The following is a 22297-nucleotide window of genomic DNA, read 5'->3' as shown; positions in this document are numbered from 1 at the left end:
ATGCTGTAGTTGGTTAACGTTACAGCGTAGTCGCTTAAATCTGAACTATAGTGTGATAAATATTTAACTTGAGTGACAGTTACAGTCACCAGGAGCTGTTCCATAAACATGTTTTCAGACCAATGAAGATGTTTTCTGTGTGTGATGGTAATATTGTTCCATATCAAACATCTGGGAGGAGAACAGCTGTGCTGGTGCAGAACACCAAAGAAAAACATCTGCACACATTGGCATTTCTGGGTAGAGTCACAGGAGTCGCCCCCTGCTGAACACTATTTTCACACATTGGGAACATAAAAAGTTTTTTACATTAGAAAAGTTTCCCGATGAACACAGAAATGTTTTAATTATTCAACAGGTTCCCAACAATCAGAGAACACCTCTGAACAATGAAACGAGCATAAAACAGAGCCACCTTTGTTTTTCTTTCAGAACGTATTAAACAAAGAATGTTACTGAACAAAGATCTGTTCCCAATGTGAGCAGGTGACAATAGCAGGTGAAAAAAGTCAAATATAAGAGGGCCACCTTTACACCACGTGACTCAACGGAAGTGACGTCGTGCTGAGTAAGCTCAACCAAGCAGGAAGGAAAACAAACGGCAGTGCGCAGGCGCAGCAGCAGAAGCAGGCTGGTCTGACTCTGCCAAAAGTCCGAACTTTATTTTTGTTCGATTTTAAGAAACTTTTAATTTATTTATTGTTTTTTATTCGGTTCGTTCTCGCGGGAGGCTGAGGTCACGCAGTGTCGTCATTGCGCACGTAAACTGCGGCACGAGACGCAGTGAGAGCGCGAGACCCGCCAGCGTTTGTACCACCCGGAAGTAAGGAAGGAAAAGTCTGAGTGGAAGTTAGTAAAGTTTGATGAATTTTCTGTCGGAGGTTCTTAGACCTGCAGCGGAAAGCATCAGGTGAGCCGGCAGGTGAAAATATTCTAAATTATTTCTATTGGTCAGTTTTACTGCTGCGTGACAAGTTTGACTTAAAGAGCAGCTGTTTGGTCTCCGGAGAGCTGACGGGCAGATTTTACTGCAGGAAACGTGTGAAAGTTTCCTGTGAGCAGGAAAATTGTGAAACATCCACAGAAACCCTGGAGACTTGCGCAGTTTATCCGAGCTCGGAAACTCACCTGTTCATCACGTGCTCACCTTTTAATGTCCCACAGAGGGAATGACACTCTGCTGCTGTACACGAGACACGAGGACAGGACATAAAACCAGTGAACACATCAAATAATACAACATAAAACACATGGGAAACCTCAGAGTTTAGACAAATAATGTAAACCTAAAGAAAAAACACACACTTAAACAAACGTAACTTTATGGGTAATGCTCTGTGAGCGCTTCAATACTGTGCTTTCTCCTTCATGTGCACTAAAAAGTGAAAAGTCTGCACATATTAAATTTCTTCAAACGCGCCTTTAAACTCGGAGTTTGGAGCCAGAGGATGTTCTCCAGATGTGCGTCACATGATGCTTCGTTTCCTGTTCGCTAGTAAAGTTTTTGGCAGGAAATTTGTGCTTTTTTAAATGAATCATCTTACAGAAAACACAGAAACCAGACAGCAGCTGACAACATAAAGACTAAATATAACACAGCGAGTCTCACATTTAACTCTTTCCTCCTGAAAGTGTGCTAGGAGGAACCATTGAAGCTTTTTTCTGAACCATCACATTTCAGAACAAAATGACTGGATGTGTACAAGCTACTCTGGGGCGTACAGAGGAGGGCGTCAGATGTCGACTTTATGGGAGAAAAGCTTAAAAACTTTCAAACAGCCGGGTAAACGGTCTGTAATGTGCTGTAACTCACTCTCTGCTTTGGAGTGCACAGCTGGATCCTAGAGGAGGACTTCTGAGAGTCCAGCCTGTTTTTCCTGCACTGTGATTAATGATAATATTTTGATGTAAATGTTTTTATCTGTGTATTAGTGTGTAAAGGAAAATTCAAATGTCAGACAGCAGGCTGTACTTTATATTTAAAGCAGAGATTCTGCGTCATTTACTAATGATTATTAATAAGGTTTCAGTTCATTTTCTGCCTGCTCAGACTCTCTCTGCTCTCCTCTGCATGTTTGCTTTTAAATGTGTAAAGAGTTAAACTTAATACTCATATCAGATGATTTTATTTAATTTAAGTTAAGTTGAGTTTTTACCTCGGTTAAATTTCTTTATTACACTCTGGACTTTATCATCATCATCATTACTGTTTACAGCACAGTTTGTAGAACTAGTAGCAACTTCATGAAGAAAAGTTCCAAGTGTGCAAAAAAGTGAGTGTGTGTGTGTTTTTTCTTGTTAATAATATCAGCAGCAGTGCAGTAACCCTCCTGAACTCTATTAATGTCTAAAAACTTAGCCTGACTCCTCCCTCAGAGCTAACCTGCTGGTTTTGAGACTGAAAACTTTGCTTTTATGGAAATGACTGATCTTCCTGGACTGAGCAGTGACACAGAAATGAAAAACAGGTTCAGGAAAAGTGAAAAAAAAAAAAAAAAAAAAAAAAGTTATTTCAGCAGAAACTCTGAGTTCACTGTCCTCAGGAAGGAAAGTGCTCACAGCTGCACGGACAGATGGAAACATCCAGATCTCTGAAGGTCTCCGATATTTAAAAGCCCCAGCATGTTTAAAACTGAGTTTTCTTAGATCTTCTGATCATATCTTTTATTTCTTTAAAGATCCCCCCCCCCCTTTTTTTTTTTTTTTTAAAGGGAAAGACTATGAAATTCATCCTGCAACATGACTGACTTCCTGTTGTATGCTATGCAAAGCAGAGGACAAGTAAAGCGAGTCAGGAGAATTGCACAGAATTCATTAACAAGTCAAAAATCGCCTCTGTGAGCTGAGCCGCTCCGTTTGATCCATGGAGGCAGCGTCACTTCCAGACTAAGAAATCATGACTGAGTGTTTTCAGATGCTATCTCGTAGCCTTAGATCTGAACACCTGCAGCTTTCATGTGATTGGTCCTTTTCTTCTTTGTATTTGTGGCCATAAACTCTTTAATTATCGGCTGATAGTCTGTCATCAGTGTCAGCCAGTCAGGAAGTATTCAGCCCTCCTGCAGGAAGAGGTCACGCCAGGTGAAGCGACTGCTTTAACCTCCAGATCTACAGAAGAACAAAAACAGGAACCATGTGTTAGACTGCCAGGTCAGCCTGGGGTTCACCTGTCAGGTGTCCTACCTGTCGGGCAGACCCTGTCCATCTGTTGTGGTCCCATTGGTCACAGGGTCTGTGGAGTCTTTAAAGAGGTCAGACAGTGAATTAACACCTCAAGCCTAAAAGTAGTCTGATTACTCTGCGGCACTAACATAGAGATGATCGTAAACTTCTGGGCCGATGCAGGCGGTTAGAAGATCAGTAATTTATTTTTAGTTTGTTTATTTTAGTCCCTCTGAACTCTTGAGCAGTGAAACATTACAGAAATAAGTCCTTCAGCTCTCTGAACATTTAACCGGTGCAGCTGTGAGAGCAGACAGCTGCTGGGCACTGATAAGAAAACATGAGTCAATAATTCTGATATCAGCTCTGAAATATTTACTTTGACAAACAGACTCTGAGGTTCAAAGTCTCCGCAGTCTGTTTGTGCTGACCTGACTTTAAACTGTGTTTCCTACTCAGAACGAGCCTCGACTGCACTGCTAAGCATGAACGATCAACCTGTTGTTTTATCAGTGAAATTAAATTAAATAATTTTATTTGGTCATTTTTAATACATTTCCAGCATCGAGCTCATGAGCCTGATTATTTTTGCACATGCACATTATAAAATAAGTGTAATGTATAAAAATTATTACATGACATACAACTTACAGTTTTCCTAAAAATCAAAGCAGAAATTATTGGAAAAAAAAAAGTTAACTGATAGAAAATGTGTTTCTTTGTTGTCATAGCGATGAAGAGGAGTCGGATGTTGGCGGTTCTGGTGGGCGGAATCTTCTGCGTGGCTGTGATGTCACTGTACCGCATGCTGGACCTCATGCAGGGGTCAGAGTCTAAGCGATATGGGGAGCCACCTGGTGGACAGGTGGATGAGGTGCGTCCATAAGAGTTTAAATTTTTTTCACAATAAGAGCCTGTGGATTTTCAAAATAGTGTCATTTGTGAGAAAGAAAATTTAAACTCTTTTTTCACATTAACTTAAATTTTCTTTTTAGCTGTGATTCTTATCATTATTCATAATAATAATAATAAAAATAAAATTGGCCCATAACAACAACAAAAACAACAATAATAATAATAATAATAATAATAATAATAATAATAAGTGGTAGTGGTAACTTTTAAAATTATATAAATATTTCATTACCAAGGAAAGAGAAACGAATTCAAACTAATTATAAAAATTGAACCAATCAGATCTCTGGGGTTTTTTAGGATTTGGCCCACCTCCAGCAGAAGATTGACGGGTTGGAGCGTCTCCTTAGCGACAACAACCGATTGGTTGCCATGCTCCGTGACACTCTGCTCCAAAGCAAAGCATCAGCGTGGAAAAGAGCCAACAACAGTATAGACTCCGCCCTTGGCAGGAGGGGTGAGGCTCTTCCTGGCTGCCGATTGGCTAAAGAGATGAAGGATGGAGTGGACGGAGTTCAGGTCTGCAAAATTTTACATTTATATTTTGTTCTGTCTCAACTTTAGAAGATTTAACTGACAACATTTACTCAAGTTTTGCAGTTTTTAATTTTTTATTACTTTTTATTTAAAGATGCTGATATCAACACTTTATCAAACGGGAACCAGCAGTTTAACGTGTGACTAACATGGTGTTGGCATGGATCGGCTGTAATGTCAAATGAATCAAACACTTATTTAAGATAAAATTTATTGATCTTAAAAGTATTTGACCCTGAACACAGGCAGATATGGTTAGCATGTTTAGCATGTAGCTGCTAAATAAAAAAAAAAAGTAAATCAATGATGTTCAGCATCCAAACACAGGCTCAGGGAATCTTTCAGAACACACTGGTGTGGATGTAAACGAGCAGCTCGCACACACTGTGTCAGTTTCATGGATGTGTTCGTGCTTCCTGTTTACCTTTGGTTCCTTGACGTCACAGTTACGTGATTCTGGTTTGGCACCTCTGGTGAATACACTGTGAAAGTTCATCCTCCTCACATACTAACACACATTCTGATCTCTGTAGATTATAATACACTAAACTATGAAAGTTACACTGGCACACATCCAGCCTGTAAGGACAGAAATGTCCTTTTTTCACTCTCTGAATATCTAGAATAGCATCCCAGCAAATATTTTTATGCAGAGTAACTGTTGTTTGAGTGTGTCCACCTCTAGTTTGAAAAGTCATGCTGACATCAGAGGGGTTACCTCACCGTCTGCTTGGACTTCCTGTGTTTGAGAATTGTCTCCTTTTATTGATTAGAACAAAATTAAATAAAAGAATCTTGATGAGAACAGCTTGAACTCTGAACACGGAGGGTTCATAATGCTGGAGTCTGGAGACAGAGAGTTTCTCTTATTGATAAAATCATGATAAAATCATCAAATGGATACATTAATAATGATTTTATTTTTTAGTTTAAATGGGTTTCGTAAGTTTGAATGAAGAACTGAAAGTTACAATAAATATAAATATTCAAAGGAAAACGTGTGTAAATCTTTATTAACATATTCAAAGTTTTTATTAACATAGAAATAAAGTTTTAATAATAACCCCTCCTCCATCAGCTGCTGGATGTTTATGACCTCCTGCCCTTCGATAACCCCGATGGCGGTCCCTGGAAGCAGGGCTTTGAGATCACTTACAAGGGCGACGAGTGGTCGGAGCAACCTCTGGAGCTCTTCCTGATTCCACATTCACACAACGACCCTGGTGAGTGAGACTCTGATGGCGTGACGGTGGCTGAACTAACACGTGGAGGTGATTTGGTTTTTTTTGTTCTTGTTGTCACAGGCTGGATAAAGACGTTCGACGCGTACTACCACGACCAGACGAGACACATCCTCGACAACATGGTGGTCAAACTGAGCGAGGACAGCAGGTACGCCCACTTCCTGTGCACTGACGCGCCTCACAGACGGCTTCCTAAACCTAACACTAAAGTCAGGTTTAATATTAAAGCAGCATTTATCAGCAGATTTGCATCTTATTATATTAATGTTTTTATTAACCACAGAGAAGGTTTAGAGGTTAAAATCAACCTTCATAACCAGGCTAGCTGAAAACAACCCCACCCAACATTCTGTTCTCTGATGGTGTAAATGTATTTATTTATGTTTTTTTTCTTTGGTTTTCCCACCATGACACAGAAATTAGATCATTTTAGACACCTGTTAAAAATGTTTGGAGCTTTCAGAGTTTTATAAAAAAGTATGATGTGAATTATGAGTTTTGCCATCATCCAATGAGATCAGGAATAAAATACAGATCAGACTGACGATAAAACAACAACAATAAAACACAAAAACAAACATCATGACGTGAAACAAAGACACAGCAGCACAGACTGATGTTGGTTTGACTCTGAATAGGAAGAAATGATCTTCATATTTTTCCAAAATAAAACTTATTTACATTAAGTTTATCAGAAGTTTGATTTCTTTATCAGTTTTTGCTTCGTGATGCTGTTTATTGATCGAGTTCCTGACAGATTATCGATCATGTCATGTTTTCTGCTCCTCAGGAGGAAGTTAATCTGGGCTGAAATCAGTTATTTCTCCAAGTGGTGGAACGACATCGACGACCAGAAGAGAGCAGCAGTCAAACGGTAACTTCTCCTCAAGCTTCCTTTCATTTTCATGTTTGTTTGAGGTTTTTTTGTTTGGTTGGTTGTTTTTTTTTTTTTTTTTCCAGTCACTTCTGAACATGTCCAGAAAAACCAAAAGTAATTATTCTTCATTTCATTTTCTGAAAATTAAACAATTAACCAATGTTGTTTAAATACCAGAAACATCTGGAAAACAGGAGGAAGCACAAAAATAAAATGAAGTGATAAACACAGGCAAGGATGTGCAGAGCTCAGGAGTCGAGCCGCAGACAGATTTGGTTCATTGAGTCTGTATCTGATGCCATTTCCCCCCTCTCTCTAGTCTGAGCGTCTGCTTTGAGTCTCATCTCTTTATAACATGCTGCAGACACCAGCCTCCATCCAAAAACCCAGCAGTCATCATTCTCGTCCTCTCTAGCTTTTTATCAGCACTGTTCATGTGCAGCTCGTCTGTATGCTCAGTTTTTAAAATCACAGCCCATCACAGCTTCCCAAATATTTGAAGGATTCAGAAGATTTCAGTGGACATGAAGCTCAGGATCAGGACTTTCTAATATAAACATAAAGCGCTCAGCAGCAGATTAATAACAACCTCGTGCTGTGGGGCAATCCTCTCAGACCTTCTCTTTTTTGAACATTGGGTCTGTTTTCAGCAACTACTTCCTGTCTTGTGATGGCGGCTGTTAAAACAGTTTAACCCTCATCCTCTATCTTCATTAATGCTAATGTGTTAATGTTAGTCTAACCAGAGCTCTGTAGCTAACCATCAAGTAGCATAATGTCAGCTAGCATGACTTCACTGACCCTCCAGACATGGCTGCGGTGTAGTTTTCTTCCTCTTTTACAACCAGAGTGATATCAGCGCCATTCAGTTTTGTTGAAATCCTTCAGTCAGACCGTCGTACAAGATGTCATCCTTAGATGGATGCTAACCCCAGAAAATTGTGGCTGTCTGAATGTTAAACTTTATTGTAACAGCTGGGAGGAAAAAAACAGAAGCAGACTTTATTTTTTTAAACTATAACTAAAATTGTAAGCTGTTTCTTGCTTATTCTGAATTTTCCTTTCAGTTTAATTTCAATTTTTCTCTTATGTCATATTTCCTTTAAAAGAAAAACTTGTAAGTTTTAACCTGCTTAAATAAATGTAACTACATTCTTTCTGTTAATTTTTGTAATTAAAAAAATATATATTTTCATCATTTGAAGCCATTTTTTCCCCTGTTTTCTGTTTCCTTTCGTGTGATTGGCCAGCCTGGTGGAGGCGGGGCAGTTGGAGCTGGTAACGGGCGGCTGGGTGATGCCCGATGAGGCAAACTCTCATTACTTCGCTATGCTGGATCAGCTGATGGAGGGACACCAGTGGCTGCAGAAACACCTGGGTCACATGACTCCCCTGTTTGGCACGTTGTTGTGATGATGTGGTTCCTGTTCGCGTGCTTAACCGTGGCGTTTTCTCTGTGCAGGTGTGAAGCCGAGGAGCGGCTGGGCCATTGACCCATTTGGCCACTCCCCCTCTATGGCGTACCTGCTGAAGGGGGCGGGGCTTCACAACATGCTCATCCAGAGAGTTCACTACTCTATCAAGAAGCACTTTGCCCAGCAACAGACCCTCGAGTTTCTATGGCGACAAAGCTGGGGTAAATAATGTTTTTTCAGTGATGGAAAAATTAATCATGAACAATACAAAACATTTGGAATTTTGACAAATATATGAAATAATAATTTAAATGATTAAATATTGTAAGTCATTTAAAAATGTGGATTAAATTCAGATTTTTATTAAATTTTTTAATTTAATGGTGTTACTGAAGAAAATATAGTCAAAAAACTTTATTAATAACCAATAAAATACAAAAAGGAAAAGGGGCAGTTAGAGTGTTTAACTCTGCCCACTTCCTGTCCATCAGACTCCTCCTCCCGTAGTGACATCACATGTCACATGATGCCCTTCTACAGCTATGATGTGCCGCACACGTGCGGTCCAAACCCAGCGGTCTGCTGTCAGTTTGACTTCCAGCGGTTGCCTGGGAGACGGACCTTCTGTCCGTGGAAGATCCCACCAAAGCCAATCACAGACCAGAATGTCCATGAGAGGTGAGCAGGAAGCGGGGCCAAAGAGAATAACAATATTATTATTATTCTGTTATTATTATTATTATTTATTATTATTATTATTATTGTTGTTGTTTTGTTATTATTGCTGTTATTATTATTATTATTATTATTATTAGGTGTATTATTGAATTTTGGAGCTTTCTTCTTTTTAAAAGAAGGGTTATTTTATTTTATTTTACTTTCACTTTTAAGGAATTTTCGTGATTCATTTATTTATTTACCATTCAAATTTAGGCAACTTTTAAAATTGTTTTAAACTTTTTTTTTACATTAAGCAATTTTATTGAAAATAAATTGAAATTTTTTATTCAAAACTGTTTCATGGATGTTTTATGTTTTAACATAATTTCCACCTTTTTAAGTTTTTTATTTTTCTTCCTTTGAACTTTTTTCTTGACATTTTAAATTTTGATTGCTTTTTAAATCTTTTTTAGTTTTATTTTCCTTTTCTTCTTTTAATTTTTCCTTGACATTTTCTTTTTTTTAACCTTTACTTTGAATTTCAGGTATTCTAAGTAGAGTAAAGGTTATTGTATTATCATTGTCATTTTCTAGAATGACAGTGATAATACAAATAGTTTTCTAACAAACTTCATTAATTTAACATAGCAGCTTCTCTTCTTCTTCGGTTACTTTGCTGTATTTCTGCTAGTTTTGTTGTTAATAATCACTCTGATTGATCAGAGCTTCTATTGATCCACCTGTCGTCCTCTCAGGGCACTCCTCCTGCTGGATCAATACCGTCAGAAGTCGCGACTCTTTCGCTCATCTGTCCTTCTTGTTCCTCTTGGCGATGACTTTCGATATGTTGAGTCAAGCGAGTGGGACGTTCAGTTCAACAACTACCAGAAACTCTTTGATTACTTCAACCAGCACCCAGAGCTCCACATCAAGGTGAGCTCTCAGGACACCTGGTTCCCAGGTGGGACCAACTGATTATCAACATTTGGAGACATTATGTTGGTCTTTGCTGTTCTTGAAGAGGCCCGAGTATGCAGCCATGTGGAACTCCACGTGTGATTTTTGCCTGCTAATATTTATCATTACTGCCTGACAAATAGGTTTCTCTTTGCAAAAATGACTCAGACAAACTTGACGCAGTTCCACAGGGTCTCGATCACTTTTCTAGAATATTTTATTTTATTTTCCATTTGTTGAATGTCACACTAATATCCAGTAAATACCCATGCAAAAGAGTTTTTTAAAATTATTATTATAATGAATCACAACTCTGGCCATTGTTGTTTCAAAAATTGATGTGATTAAAAACTATCAGTGTGTTTATGTCTCATGTGAAAAATGGCAAACACAAATATGATTCATGATATCTAAAATATTTTGAAACAACATCTGGACATGCAATACAAAAGTGACAAAGAAAGCAAATGAGGTTGTTATCAGTGCAAACAGTCAAGTCAGCAACATCAGCTCTTCGCTGATCGACAGCTTTCCTCTTCTCTTATTTTCAGGCTCGTTTCGGGACGCTTTCTGATTACTTCCAGGCTCTTCATCGGCGTCTGAGCACCACGAGAACGACTCTGCCGAAGCTCCGAGGAGACTTCTTCTCGTATGCCGACCGAGACGATCACTACTGGACCGGGTATTTCACATCCCGGCCATTTTACAAACGCCTCGACAGGAAGCTGGAGGCCACGCTGAGGTACCGCCGCTCTGTGTGGTTACACGATACACATCATGATGTTGTCTTTATTTTTATGGTGACTGTCTGAGTCTTCTTTCTGTGTCAGAGCAACAGAAATCCTCTTCAGCCTGACACTGGCTGAGATGCGTCGTTCCCATAGCGATGGTCGTCTGGCTGAAAATTTTCCAGCACGTGAGTACTTCCAGTGGCTGACAACGGGGAGGCGGAACCTGGCGCTCTTCCAACACCATGACGCCGTCGCTGGCACCGAACGGGAGCATGTGGTGGTTGACTATGGTACCAGGTAGTTACTTCATGTTAGCAAAGTAGCATGTTAAGATAATCGGGAAATAAAAGCAATACATTTAACTTATTAAAAGGTCAATCAAACACAAACAGAGCATTAATCTCTGCCGTGTGAAAGAACAGCCAGGTAAACGTTGAAGCTTGCAGTAGACACATTAGCAAGGAGGGTGGAACAATAGAAGAAAATATGTACAGCACTTTCTTTAGTGAATTGCTTTTATAACTTTTTTAAACTGACAAAAATGACCTGAGAAAATACAAAATACGGTGTTTAAATAATGATATCTAAATGATTTCATTTATTAAGGGAAAACTGCTGATCTGTTCCTGTGTTTATAAAAAAAAAAAAAAAAAAGTGAAACAATTGCTCCCTAAACCTAATAACTGATTCTGCCAGCCTTGGCAGCAAGAACTGGAATGTAGCATTTGAAATAAAGTCTTGTTTTTCCCTTTTATCATAAGAAGTGATAGTGTTGGCCCATTCCTCTTTGCAGAATTGTAATAATTCAGCTACACTGCAGGGTTTCCTAACATGAACGGTCACCCTAAAAATTCGATTTTGTTTTGAGTCAGAGGGGTGAGTTGCTAGTGTGTTTTGGATCATTGTCTTGCTGCATAACCCACAAATGTGTGGTTTTATTAATTACAGCAACTCGTACGGGTCCCAAAGGACCAAAGCAGCCCAGACCGTCACACTACCACCCCCATCTGTTGCTCTGATGATCTTTTTATGAAGTGCTGTTAGTTTGATGCCAGATGTAATGGAACGGAATCAAGGTGCAGCTTTTTTCCCCCCACAGAGTATTTTCCCAGCAATCTCAATTCAATTCAATTCAATTTTATTTATATAGCGCCAAATCACAACATAAGTCGCCTCAAGGCGCTTCATAGATACAGAGAAAAACCCAACAATCATATGACCCCCTATGAGCAAGCACTTTGGCAACAGTGGGAAGGAAAAACTCCCTTTTAACAGGAAGAAACCTCCGGCAGAACCAGGCTCAGGGAGGGGCGGGGCCATCTGCTGCGACCGGTTGGGGTGAGAGAAGGAAGACAGGATAAAGACATGCTGTGGAAGAGAGACAGAGGTTAATAACAGATATGATTCAATGCAGAGAGGTCTGTTAATACATAGTGAGTGAGAAAGGTGACTGGAAAGGAAAAACTCAATGCATCATGGGAATCCCCCCCGGCAGCCTACGTCTATTGCAGCATAACTAAGGGAGGATTCAGGGTCACCTGGTCCAGCCCTAACTATATGCTTTAGCAAAAAGGAAAGTTTTAAGCCTAATCTTAAAAGTAGAGATAGTGTCTGTCTCCCGAATCCAAACTGGAAGCTGGTTCCACAGAAGAGGGGCCTGAAAACTGAAGGCTCTGCCTCCCATTCTACTTTTAAATACTCTAGGAACAACAAGTAGGTCTGCAGAGCGAGAGCGAAGTGCTCTAATAGGGTGATACGGTACTACAAGGTCATTAAGATAAGATGGGGCCTGATTATTTAAGACCTTGTATGTGAGGAGCAGGATTTTGAATTCAATTCTGGATTTAACAGGAAGCCAATGAAGGGAAGCCAAAACAGGAGAAATATGCTCTCTCTTTCTAGTCCCTGTCAGTACTCTTGCTGCAGCATTTTGGATTAGCTGAAGGCTTTTCAGTGAGTTTTTTGGACATCCTGATAATAATGAATTACAGTAGTCCAGCCTGGAAGTAATAAATGCATGAACTAGTTTTTCAGCGTCACTCTCGGAAATCACATATGGATGATCTCGGGATCATCCATATGTTTTCTGGCATATGTGAGACAAGCCTTTTTGGTAGCAGTGGTTTTCCTCTAGAATTCTCCTGTGAGATCCTTTAGCCTGCTTCAGTTTGTAAAACAGTTTCTGTTTAAGTGAGTTCTGATTCAGCAGGTCTACCAGGAGTCAGGTCTGCGAGTGGCAGTGAAACTGAGCTCAACTTTCCAAAAAATGTGCTCAATCACAGTTACTTCATAATTAAACAAGAGGGATAATTACTTTTTCACACAGGATAACATTTTTTCTTAATAAATAAAGTTATAATTTAAACAGATTCATTTTCTATTTAAACAAATTGCCTAATATCAAAATTTGTTAGACATGTAAATGTAACAAAACTGCAAAGAAATATCAGGTATGGGGGAAAAAATACCTTTTCACAGCACATCAGTGTTAGCATCACCTGTATCTGTGTATTATTTTTAGCATTAGCCTGTTTTTTTTGTCTCATTTGTTTCCTCCATGCTTTCTGTTGAAGGACGGCGTCGCCACTGGCAACGGTAACAGGTACCACCACATCTAGTGTGTGCAGTTAGCATTTAGCATTAGCCTCCCATGACACCCATTCATCTAGATTTAGCATCTAACACTAATAGTCCATCACTCCTGTTAAATAAGCGTGTTGCTGGCATGTTTTTGCCGTGTAGACTCTCAGTTGTCGTGTGTTTGGAGACTTTAAATATTGAACTGTTTCCTGAATTTAAAATTAAAGGAAAAAACATAAAGAAACAGAAATTTTTAGCTAATGTTTGTTTGTTTTCCAGGTTATTCCAGTCGATCCTGAATCTACACCAGGTGTTGCAGAGCTCCGCTCATTGGCTGCTCCTATTGGACAAGAGCCAATATCACCACGACCAATCAAAGCCCTTCTTACAAATGGTGACTTTTAACTTTCCTCTGGACTTCATATATTTATGAAGAATGTTTTTAATGCTTTCATCCTTTAACGTGATTTATATCCAAGTCCATGTTTTTATTCTTGGTGGCGCAGCTTAGTTCACAATAATCCTTATGTCATACTGGGCCTTGGTGCAGATCCTCAGGCCATCCTCCATGTCTTTACTCCTTAAAGAGGCTTCACTGACTTTAGTAACTTTTGAAGTTAAAAGATGAGTTTAGAAAGTTTTAATGTTAGAAACGATAAACTGTTTTAATGTTGTGACTTTCCTCCAGGACGAAGTGATCTCGGCGCAGGACGCTCTGCCTCAGAAGACCACGCTCTCACTCAGTTATGAGCCGAGGTATGTGGGTGGAACTGAAGAGGCCTTTTTTTCCCCTTTTTTTAAAAAAATTTTAAGGTGTGAATTTAATAATGAAATAATCCGGTTATTTTATTATTTTACTACTGCTGTTTAAACTGAGCTTTATTAATACTTTTCATATTGTGAATGTGTAAATTGAACAAAGGGGGGAAAGAGCAGATATAATCTCAATTTTGTATTTACAGTTCAGATTTTAGACGATCGTCTTTATGTCAAAACACAAAACAATAAAGTAGAAAAAGTGTCTTTAAAAAGTAATAAAATGAGTGAGAAAAAAATGGCGGGCCTCTGGGAGTGTAAATGTCAGTAACTCCTGTTAGCGGCTGACTTCAATCACAATCACTTCTATTGATTATTGGATTCTGCTTCAGGTCATTGATCATCTTTAACCCCACCGAGCAGCTCCGTACCTCTGTCATCAGCGTCGTCGTTGACTCTCCGGACGCACAGGTTATTGACGCTGAAACGGGCCGACAAATGTCCACTCAGATCTCTGCGGTGTGGGCGGAGCCAAGCCGGCCATCCACAGACACTTTCCAGGTGAGAACCAGCTCACTGATCAGGTTATTGATCACTGCGGTTTGCTTTAACTTCCTCTTCTCTCACTCTAGCTCTCCTTCGTGGCTGAACTTCCTCCTCTGTCACTCGTCGTGTACCATGTGACCAAAGCATCCTCTGGCTCCACCCCTCGGGTACGCTACACAGTCCATCGTCGTGGCAACCCGCTAGATATCCACACCGAGCACTTCCAGGTGTCCAGCCTTCAAGGATCTGAGGCAGACGCACCCCTGTCACTTAGCAACAAACACGTCCAGATATGGAGCTCACCTGAAACGGGCCTGCTGGAGGTCAGGATTTTCAAACTAAAAGTCTGTTGTGTGAATGTTGTTGGCAGACTTCCATGTTCTTAGTAACAAACTGTAAGAACTGATACATTCAGTAAAAGGGATTAAAAATAATGAAAATTCAAAAACATGACTATAAAATGTAAAAATCTGAGTCAAGATTGCTTCAGTCTCTGTACGATTACACCTTCAAAACCAGCAAAGAAGAAAACAAAATGTGAATAAAATCATGTGTGGTTAGATATCATCTTATTTTCAAAATAAGGTTTCTTTTTCACTAAAGCATCTTGTTGACCTGCTTTTACTTTGAAATCCAGAAGCTCCGCCTGCAGTCTGGTCTAGTCCGTAAGATCCAGGTTCAGTTCCTGTGGTACGGAACCAGAACCGGATCCCGGGACAAGAGCGGGGCCTACCTGTTCCTGCCCGCGGATGAGGGGGCTCAGGTGAGACCAGCATGAACACACCTGAAACTCTCGCTCTCTCTCTCGCTCTGTCCTCTGACTTGTTGTTAATGTCTCCTGCAGCTCTATACATCCTCTGAACCTCCATTGGTCCGCATCTCCAGAGGTCCCATCTTCTCTGACATCACTTCCCATTTCCCACACTTTACACACACAGTGCGACTCTTCCACCTGGATGGTAATGACTTCATTCATAAATTTATAAAATAAATTATAAATGATTGTAAATATGAATTTGCTTTGAATAATTCTTAAGCATCTGCTCTGCCTGCCTGTCCCAGGGCATGCTGGGAAATCCCTGGAGATTTCAAACTTGGTGGACATTCGGTCTCAGGTCAATCGTGAGCTCGTCATGAAGATTGTTAGTGACGTTGCCAGTGGCAACCGCTTCTACTCTGACCTCAACGGTTTCCAGGTTTTTACACAATTCTGCTGCTTTTATTTTGAAATGCAGTCCCTTCTGTGATTCCTTACTGAGTATTGATCTGTTATCGGTATAGATGCAGCAGCGTCGAACGCTGGCGAAGCTCCCCCTGCAGGCTAACTTCTACCCGATGACATCAGCGGTATTCCTGCAGGACTCGACGAGTCGCCTGTCGCTGCTGTCGGCTCAGAGTCAGGGTGTCGCGTCACTCAAACCAGGTGAGCCCACAGTTTACATCACATTTCTATTCTGTTTTAATAGTAGCAAAATTATCAGATCAGTAACGTTGCTGTTTAAAGAGTCACTGCAGTTGGTGGACCTTTGACCTGTGTGACTCCTTAACTGTGCAGGTGAACTGGAGCTGGTGTTGGACCGGCGCCTGCAACAGGACGATAACCGCGGCCTTGGGCAGGGTGTCACCGACAACAAGCTGACAGCGAGCCTGTACCACTTGCTGCTGGAGGACCGTGGGGGCGGGGCTAAGGTAAGGGACAGAAATAATAGTTGGCAGAAATAATAGCTAGATTTGTCGGTGGGGCCTAGTCTCACGGCACAGTGTTTTGTGAGATCAACGCTCATCACTTTTTCGCTTTTGTTTTTAAATCAAAGGTGACTTGATTACTTTGAGCAGAAAATACTCAGAGTAAAGTTTTCGATATGACACAGAAACAAACCGCCGTCGGAGCTTCGACAATAACAACAAATATTTTTTCTCACTCTGGTTTTATTGTGTTTTTGTTCTGACAGGAAGTGGGAGGAGCCTCAGTTGATCACCTGTCGCTGCTTGCCCACCTGGCCTCCCTCTCCCTCTGCCACCCGCCCATGACCATGGTTGCTACCAGCAACAGCCAGCTGCCAAAGCTCCGCCCTTTCCAGCCACTCCACTCGTCGCTGCCGTGCGACATCCACCTGCTGAACCTGAGGACGCTGGAGGACACGCAGGTGAGAGATGCACCTGGAGTAAAGGTATAAAATAAATGATAAGATAATAACCTGTGTGATGTCACTGCGGTAACGGTAAGGAAACACCTGTGGCTCAAACTTCCTGTCAAGGTTCTCGATCAGCGCGAATCGATCACCTGTCAGAAACGAGGTCATTTTTTTGTGTTTGTGTAAACAGGAAGCAGATACACCATCACAGGAAACCGCCCTGTTCCTCCACAGGAAGGGGTTTGACTGTAGCACCGCCCCCGAGCCGGCGCCTCAGTGCACGTGGAGCGAGCATGAAGAGGTGATGACACGCTCGCCATTTATTTAAGATTTAAAATGACATTAAAAGATTGTATGATTTAATTTTCTTCTTGTTGTGTTTCCAGGTGAACCTGGACGACCTTTTCTCTCCGCTTCAGTTCCAATCAGTCCGTCGGTCGGGTCTCACGCTGCTGCGAGCTGACGACGAGCCAGAGTCTGCCCAACAACGGCATCCGCCGCGCATCGCACAGCTGCGGCCAATGGAAATCAGCGCTTTCCGCGTACAAATGGACTGAAATGCTGACGCTGCTGCAGCCACTGAGCAGAGATTGGTACTTATGGTTCTCACAATCAGAGAGCAGACAAACAGGGACTGAAAAAAGTCACATTTAAGGTGAAAAGAAGCAGAAAATTAAAAGATTTAACAGAGAATTTTTTTTTTTATCTCAGATGATTGTCAGACTCGGAGAGAAAATCTTTCAGGGACCAAAACAAAACAGGAAACAAATAGTAAGAAAGGATTCTTTCAAAATAAAAGCCATGATGTTTTCTAGTTTTAGTCCAATCAAAGGTCACATTATTTATTCAAATGAAGAAACACTGAAACTGTGACCAGTTGGTTTGTCCGTTCGGTGTCCAATGAGCGTGTGCGAGAGTGTTTCTATGGTGATGGTCTGTTACTGCTGTTTTACCTGTGAGAGTGGAAGTGTGTGTAATTTTGTCTCATTGCTCTGCTTCTAAATGCACATATTGATTTTTTTTTTTTATGATTTAGTTTGTTGTCGCTGTGAAAAGAGAAGTTGCAGGGAATTCTGGGAAAGCTTTTTTTAATGTAGAGATTCTCTCGGGTGAAAGAAAAAAACAGAAACGATTTGTTAAAATGCTTTTACTGCTGGATAAATTTGTGTTAATATAAATAAAAAAAGTTTTTTTTATATTTCTGAATAATTTTTTACAATAAGGTTCAGAGTTTCCTGTTTAAGGACTCAGTGATGCTTTGTGTTTGAAGGCTTCAGTCTGGTCACACAGGTTCATTTTTAAGGTGGTAATTGTAAATATCTTTAAAAATAGTTTCAAACCTTCAAAATTAAAAATAACAAAATTCAGGGTGGAAACAAAAAGTTGCATTTTCTTAAACGACTCGTTCCTTTTTTCTGCTTATCTCTTCCTGTGCCCGCCTCTCTGGTTTGAGGGGCCACAAATACAGATACACAAGAACTGAACTAAAAATCAGTGAAAACAGGTCTAATGGAGCGATGAGTCCAAATTTGAAAGTTTTGGTTCAAATTATTGTCAGCATGTACAAGAGAAGTCCAACAGTGAGTGTCTAGCCCTCTGTAAAACACAGTGGCGGCTCAGTCATGGTTTGTGTCTGCGTTTGAGCCCGTGGTGGGAGATCTTTGGTAAAATTGGTGGAGTTATGAACACAGATTTTGATTCACCATGTTAAACCATCTGGAAAGAATCTGATTGGCAGACGCTTCATGTTTCAGTGTGACAGCGACCCTAAAACACACCGACAGTGCAGTAAAAGCAAATCTGAACAGAAAAAACACACAGTGGAACACAATCGGTCAAGAATCGGCCTCCCAGAGCTGCTTCATTAAACACATTTGGCAGTTTATCTGGATACAGATTAAGACCAGTTAATATTTACAGTTACACTGAGGCTGAATTTGCAGCTTAAGGGCCCCCTAGTGGCTGTGGGATAGTCTGAAAATCGGGGAAAAAAACGGCTCAAAAACTAAGTATGAAAATAACAGGTTGGCTATGGTTTATTTATTTATATATGGCAGATCTGTGTGAGCTCTTTAGATAACTGTAAATTGTAAGCTTGGATCTTCTTAACTTGACTTAAAATAATAACATTTCTTCATTACATAACAACTAAAAATCAGAAAAAAGGTACAAACAAGGAAGACAACATGAAACATTAGAAAGCTATTTCAGGTTAATCCACCCCCATACATGCCAACCCTCCCGATTTTTTCAGGAGAATCCTGAATTTCAGTGTCCCTTCCGAAAATCTCCCAGAGTCACCATTCTCCCGAATTTCTCCTGATTTTCCACCCGGACAGCAAAATTGAAAAACCATGTCTCAGATTAGCCCAGCCACTTCCAGTTTCCAACAATGGCTACTACTACTGCAGCTACTTAGTTTTAATATTACTCTTCTTACTCTTTCTGGGTCGCAAAATAAACTTTTAACATATTTTCATGCAAGAATGTAGCTGTGTAAACTTCAAATATAATCGGTTTATCAAGACCACATATTTTCAAAAGTGCTCTGACGGCGAGAACAGCGGACTCCCGGCACAATGTTTTCAACCCGTCCCCCCCCGCGCGGTCTTTCTCGCTACTCAGGTTAAACATGATATATAACCCACATAGCAAAATTGGTATGGCCCGGATCTGGCCCACACAATGTGCTTACACATGGCCCACATACCGCAAAGAATGACGGCCCTTTGGTGGCCCAGATCTGGTTTGCCAGAGTTGGCCCACACATGGGCCAGCACAAGGCCAGTTGCAGACACACTGGTGGTCCTGTGCTGAGCCACGTGTGGATTACCTGGCAAACCTGATCTGGGTCACCAAAGGGCTGTCATTCTTTGCGGTATGTGGGCCATGTGTAAGTTGTGTGCAGCCATGGGCCAGTTGCAAACACACTGCTGGCCCTGTGCTGGCTCAGAACAGTTTCAGCTCTGGCCCCAGATGTCAGCCTAATGTGTACCTTCATCAAACAATGTAATAAAAATTTGCTGGAACATGATAGTGCAAAAGAAACATGATGAAACTCTGTTCAGACAGTGAATAGACTGATTCTTATATAGCACTTTTCTACTCTCCCGGATTACTCAAAGTGCTCTCTACAACATGCCATGTTCACCCACTGTCTTTAAACTGAGTGCTTCCTAACTACATTCATACACGTTCACACTTTTGACATGCAGACTGGAGGAGCCAGGGATTGAATCACTAACCTTCTGTTCAATAGGTGACCTGCTCTACTTCCTGAGCTACAGCCACCCAGTGGTAAACATCAGTAAACCCTAACTAGGTTTTGGATAAAGTGTACACTCACAAACCTGTCAAACCTGCATTTGAAACGTTGGCCACCATAGCAGTATAGTATTGCAATATGGCATTTGGGTCTTCTAACTAAAATAGGAACATAAATAGTGCCATTATTGCCAGACCTTGCCCACATCTGGTTGACATACACCCTGCCATGACAGGCATCAGGCAACAGGTGTGGCCCGGATCCGACATCAAGTGATGTTTTCTATGAGCCTGGGCCACATAAACCAAAAACCAATCGAACCAGATATGGCATGCCATCACATAAACAGTGCTATCATTGCCAGGCCTGGCTCATCTCTGGATGACATGCCACTTACCATGCCAGAAGTCAGCCAGCGGTGCTGGCTATAGTTTTCACACAGCTGAATAAACGTCAAACAGAAAACTGATTAAACAAAAGTGTAAGATGGTCGAGAATTTACTCCAATGCTGTGTTATATATTAGCGAGAGAGGAGCAGATGGCTGAGTTTATTAAACTGCACCGAGACATCTGATGACGAAAATCTGGCTAGACCGTCCCATTTCACAGCCTCACACTTCCGCCCTTCTCGGTCTTCAAAGGACCTGGCCCATGTAGACTGCAAAGGCCCAGTCCTCCGATGGATACAGCCTATGAATTAGGACAAAGCTAGGATTTAATCACTTGACTATCATAAGACTCCTTACTGATTAATTATTTGAATAAATAAATCTTTGATTTGATATATTTCAGTTGGTGTTTACTGAAAATATTGCTTCATGTTTATGAGAGCAAGGAATAATTTTGGGAGTTATGGTGACTTTTACAAAGAGGCAAGTGGAAACATAAAAGCATCTTAAATGTAATAAATGAAATCTAATCAATTGCTATACAATATTTAGATTTAACATTAAATGTCATATTTAAATTTAACAGTTCACACTGTTAAGACTTTTAAATGTAGCAGAATTAATACTTTGATCAGTGTCACTTTGCTATGCTTTATGGCTGATAAATAGTAGCTGCCATCTGAACATCTCTCTCTCTCTCTTTTGCTCTCCTGTTGCTGACTCTGCATCCGGGTTTCTGCTCACCTGACTCTCATACCTGTCGCAGGTAGGAGTCTTGTTTATGCCCCGTCCCCTCGGCCTGATCAGGTTGTTCCTGATTTGTATTTATGTTGGATTCTTACTTTCCTGGAAGCTGTCCCTCTGAGGTTTGTTGGTATGTCGTTTATTATTTTGTGCTGAAAGCTGAATTCTTTCCCTCAGGTGTAAACAGGTGTTCTGATTGTAGGCTGTAGCTGGGGAAGTCTGGCACTGGCTGCTTCTTCCTATGACCAAGCGACGCTGCTTCATCAATGAGAAACTTCAACTTGGATTTATTTCTGTTATCATCGCTCCCAGGTAGGCTAAATGCGCCGTGTGCGGGGTGGTAGCCGCTTCGTACCTTAAACGTGTGTTTAAGGTACGAAGAGGCTGTCGTCATGCCTACGTGCTACTTCTCTTTGCGCCATCCACACAGAGAGGGATTCCGACGCCTTTTCTTTCTGAGCGATCCTTTTCCCACTGAGAAGCTGGAGCGTCAACGTCACATAGCGCTGCTTCAGCGGCTTCCAGCTGCTCTTTGTGCGACGTTCACGAGCCACACGCTGATGTTCCTTGTGGGCTATGTCAGCGTTATGTATATCGCTATTGCTGGTGCCTTTAGGTGCAAATTCAGCAAACCATTCTCCCGAAGACATATGGTTGTTTAAAAGGCTGCTTTGGTTCATTTTCCTTAGTTGGAATAAACATATCTGTAATCACTTTGATGTTCTTTTTGATGTAGCTACTTAAAACAGCTCAAAGCACATCTGTTTAGACAGGCATTTAGGTAATATTGATGTGTAGTAAACTGTTTTATTGGATATGCTATTATTCCCATGTGAAGCACTAAGACTCACCTGAGAGGTGTTATATGTGTTGAGACGAGACGCGTAACTGTGATGCGTAAGTGACTGAATAAAAATATTGGTGGCGGCCAGTTGTACACCTCAGCCTCCTAGGAGATGCACCTATGGTATCAATTAAAAAAAATCATATATAGCCGTATTCTCAAATTATTGCATTTACAAGTTTTAAAAAAAACTTGACCTCTGACCTTCAACCTTGAGGACAAGGTTACTTACATTCAAACTCTGAGATCTGAGATTTTTAATAGTCACACCTAAGGTATCAATTTGAAAAAGCTACATCGCTTCATCCTCGAGTTATCGCATTCACACACTCGGGTGTCAATGTTTCCCACCTGGCAGGGTTGTGATAACACTCCATCAAAGGCTTCAGCTTTCTGAAGACTCAGTGTTCCTCAGGCACACAGCTTCTACAGCCAAACAGGTAAGAATCAGCACACAATATCAAACTAACAGCTGACAGCAGGATGGAGACAAAGGGCTGGTTGGCAGACAGTACATAAACTGTGGAACTGAAACCAAA

General features: G+C 40.8%; 1 protein-coding gene across 2 annotated transcripts; it reads left to right on the top strand.

The window, feature by feature from the left end:
- Positions 1-591: 591 nt before the first annotated feature.
- On the top strand, positions 592-17709 carry LOC146570389 (alpha-mannosidase 2-like). 2 transcript variants are annotated; one of them, XM_085278819.1, is made up of 24 exons: positions 592-910; positions 3894-4036; positions 4378-4596; positions 5693-5837; positions 5919-6006; positions 6649-6732; positions 7986-8113; positions 8198-8371; positions 8642-8828; positions 9566-9743; positions 10319-10509; positions 10598-10795; positions 13358-13472; positions 13767-13834; positions 14227-14395; positions 14467-14703; positions 15018-15143; positions 15225-15339; positions 15443-15576; positions 15662-15803; positions 15936-16069; positions 16333-16527; positions 16706-16816; positions 16902-17709. In XM_085278819.1, exons 2-24 carry the CDS (start codon positions 3896-3898, stop codon positions 17070-17072), a joined length of 3450 nt encoding a protein of 1149 aa, XP_085134945.1. In that variant the 5' UTR covers positions 592-910; positions 3894-3895; the 3' UTR covers positions 17073-17709. The 2 variants fall into 2 exon arrangements, with proteins under 2 accessions (XP_085134945.1, XP_085134946.1); XM_085278820.1 differs by having other exon boundaries at positions 592-922.
- The last annotated feature ends 4588 nt before the right edge of the window (positions 17710-22297 follow it).

This window comes from Mchenga conophoros, linkage group LG7 (assembly GCF_057382185.1).
Source record: "Mchenga conophoros isolate Kocher_MC1m ecotype Shallow Benthic linkage group LG7, M_conophoros_male_GT1.1, whole genome shotgun sequence".
NCBI classification, from domain to species: domain Eukaryota; kingdom Metazoa; phylum Chordata; class Actinopteri; order Cichliformes; family Cichlidae; genus Mchenga; species Mchenga conophoros.
Note: the sequence above shows the minus strand (reverse complement) of the source record. Positions and strands in the feature narration are given on the sequence as shown.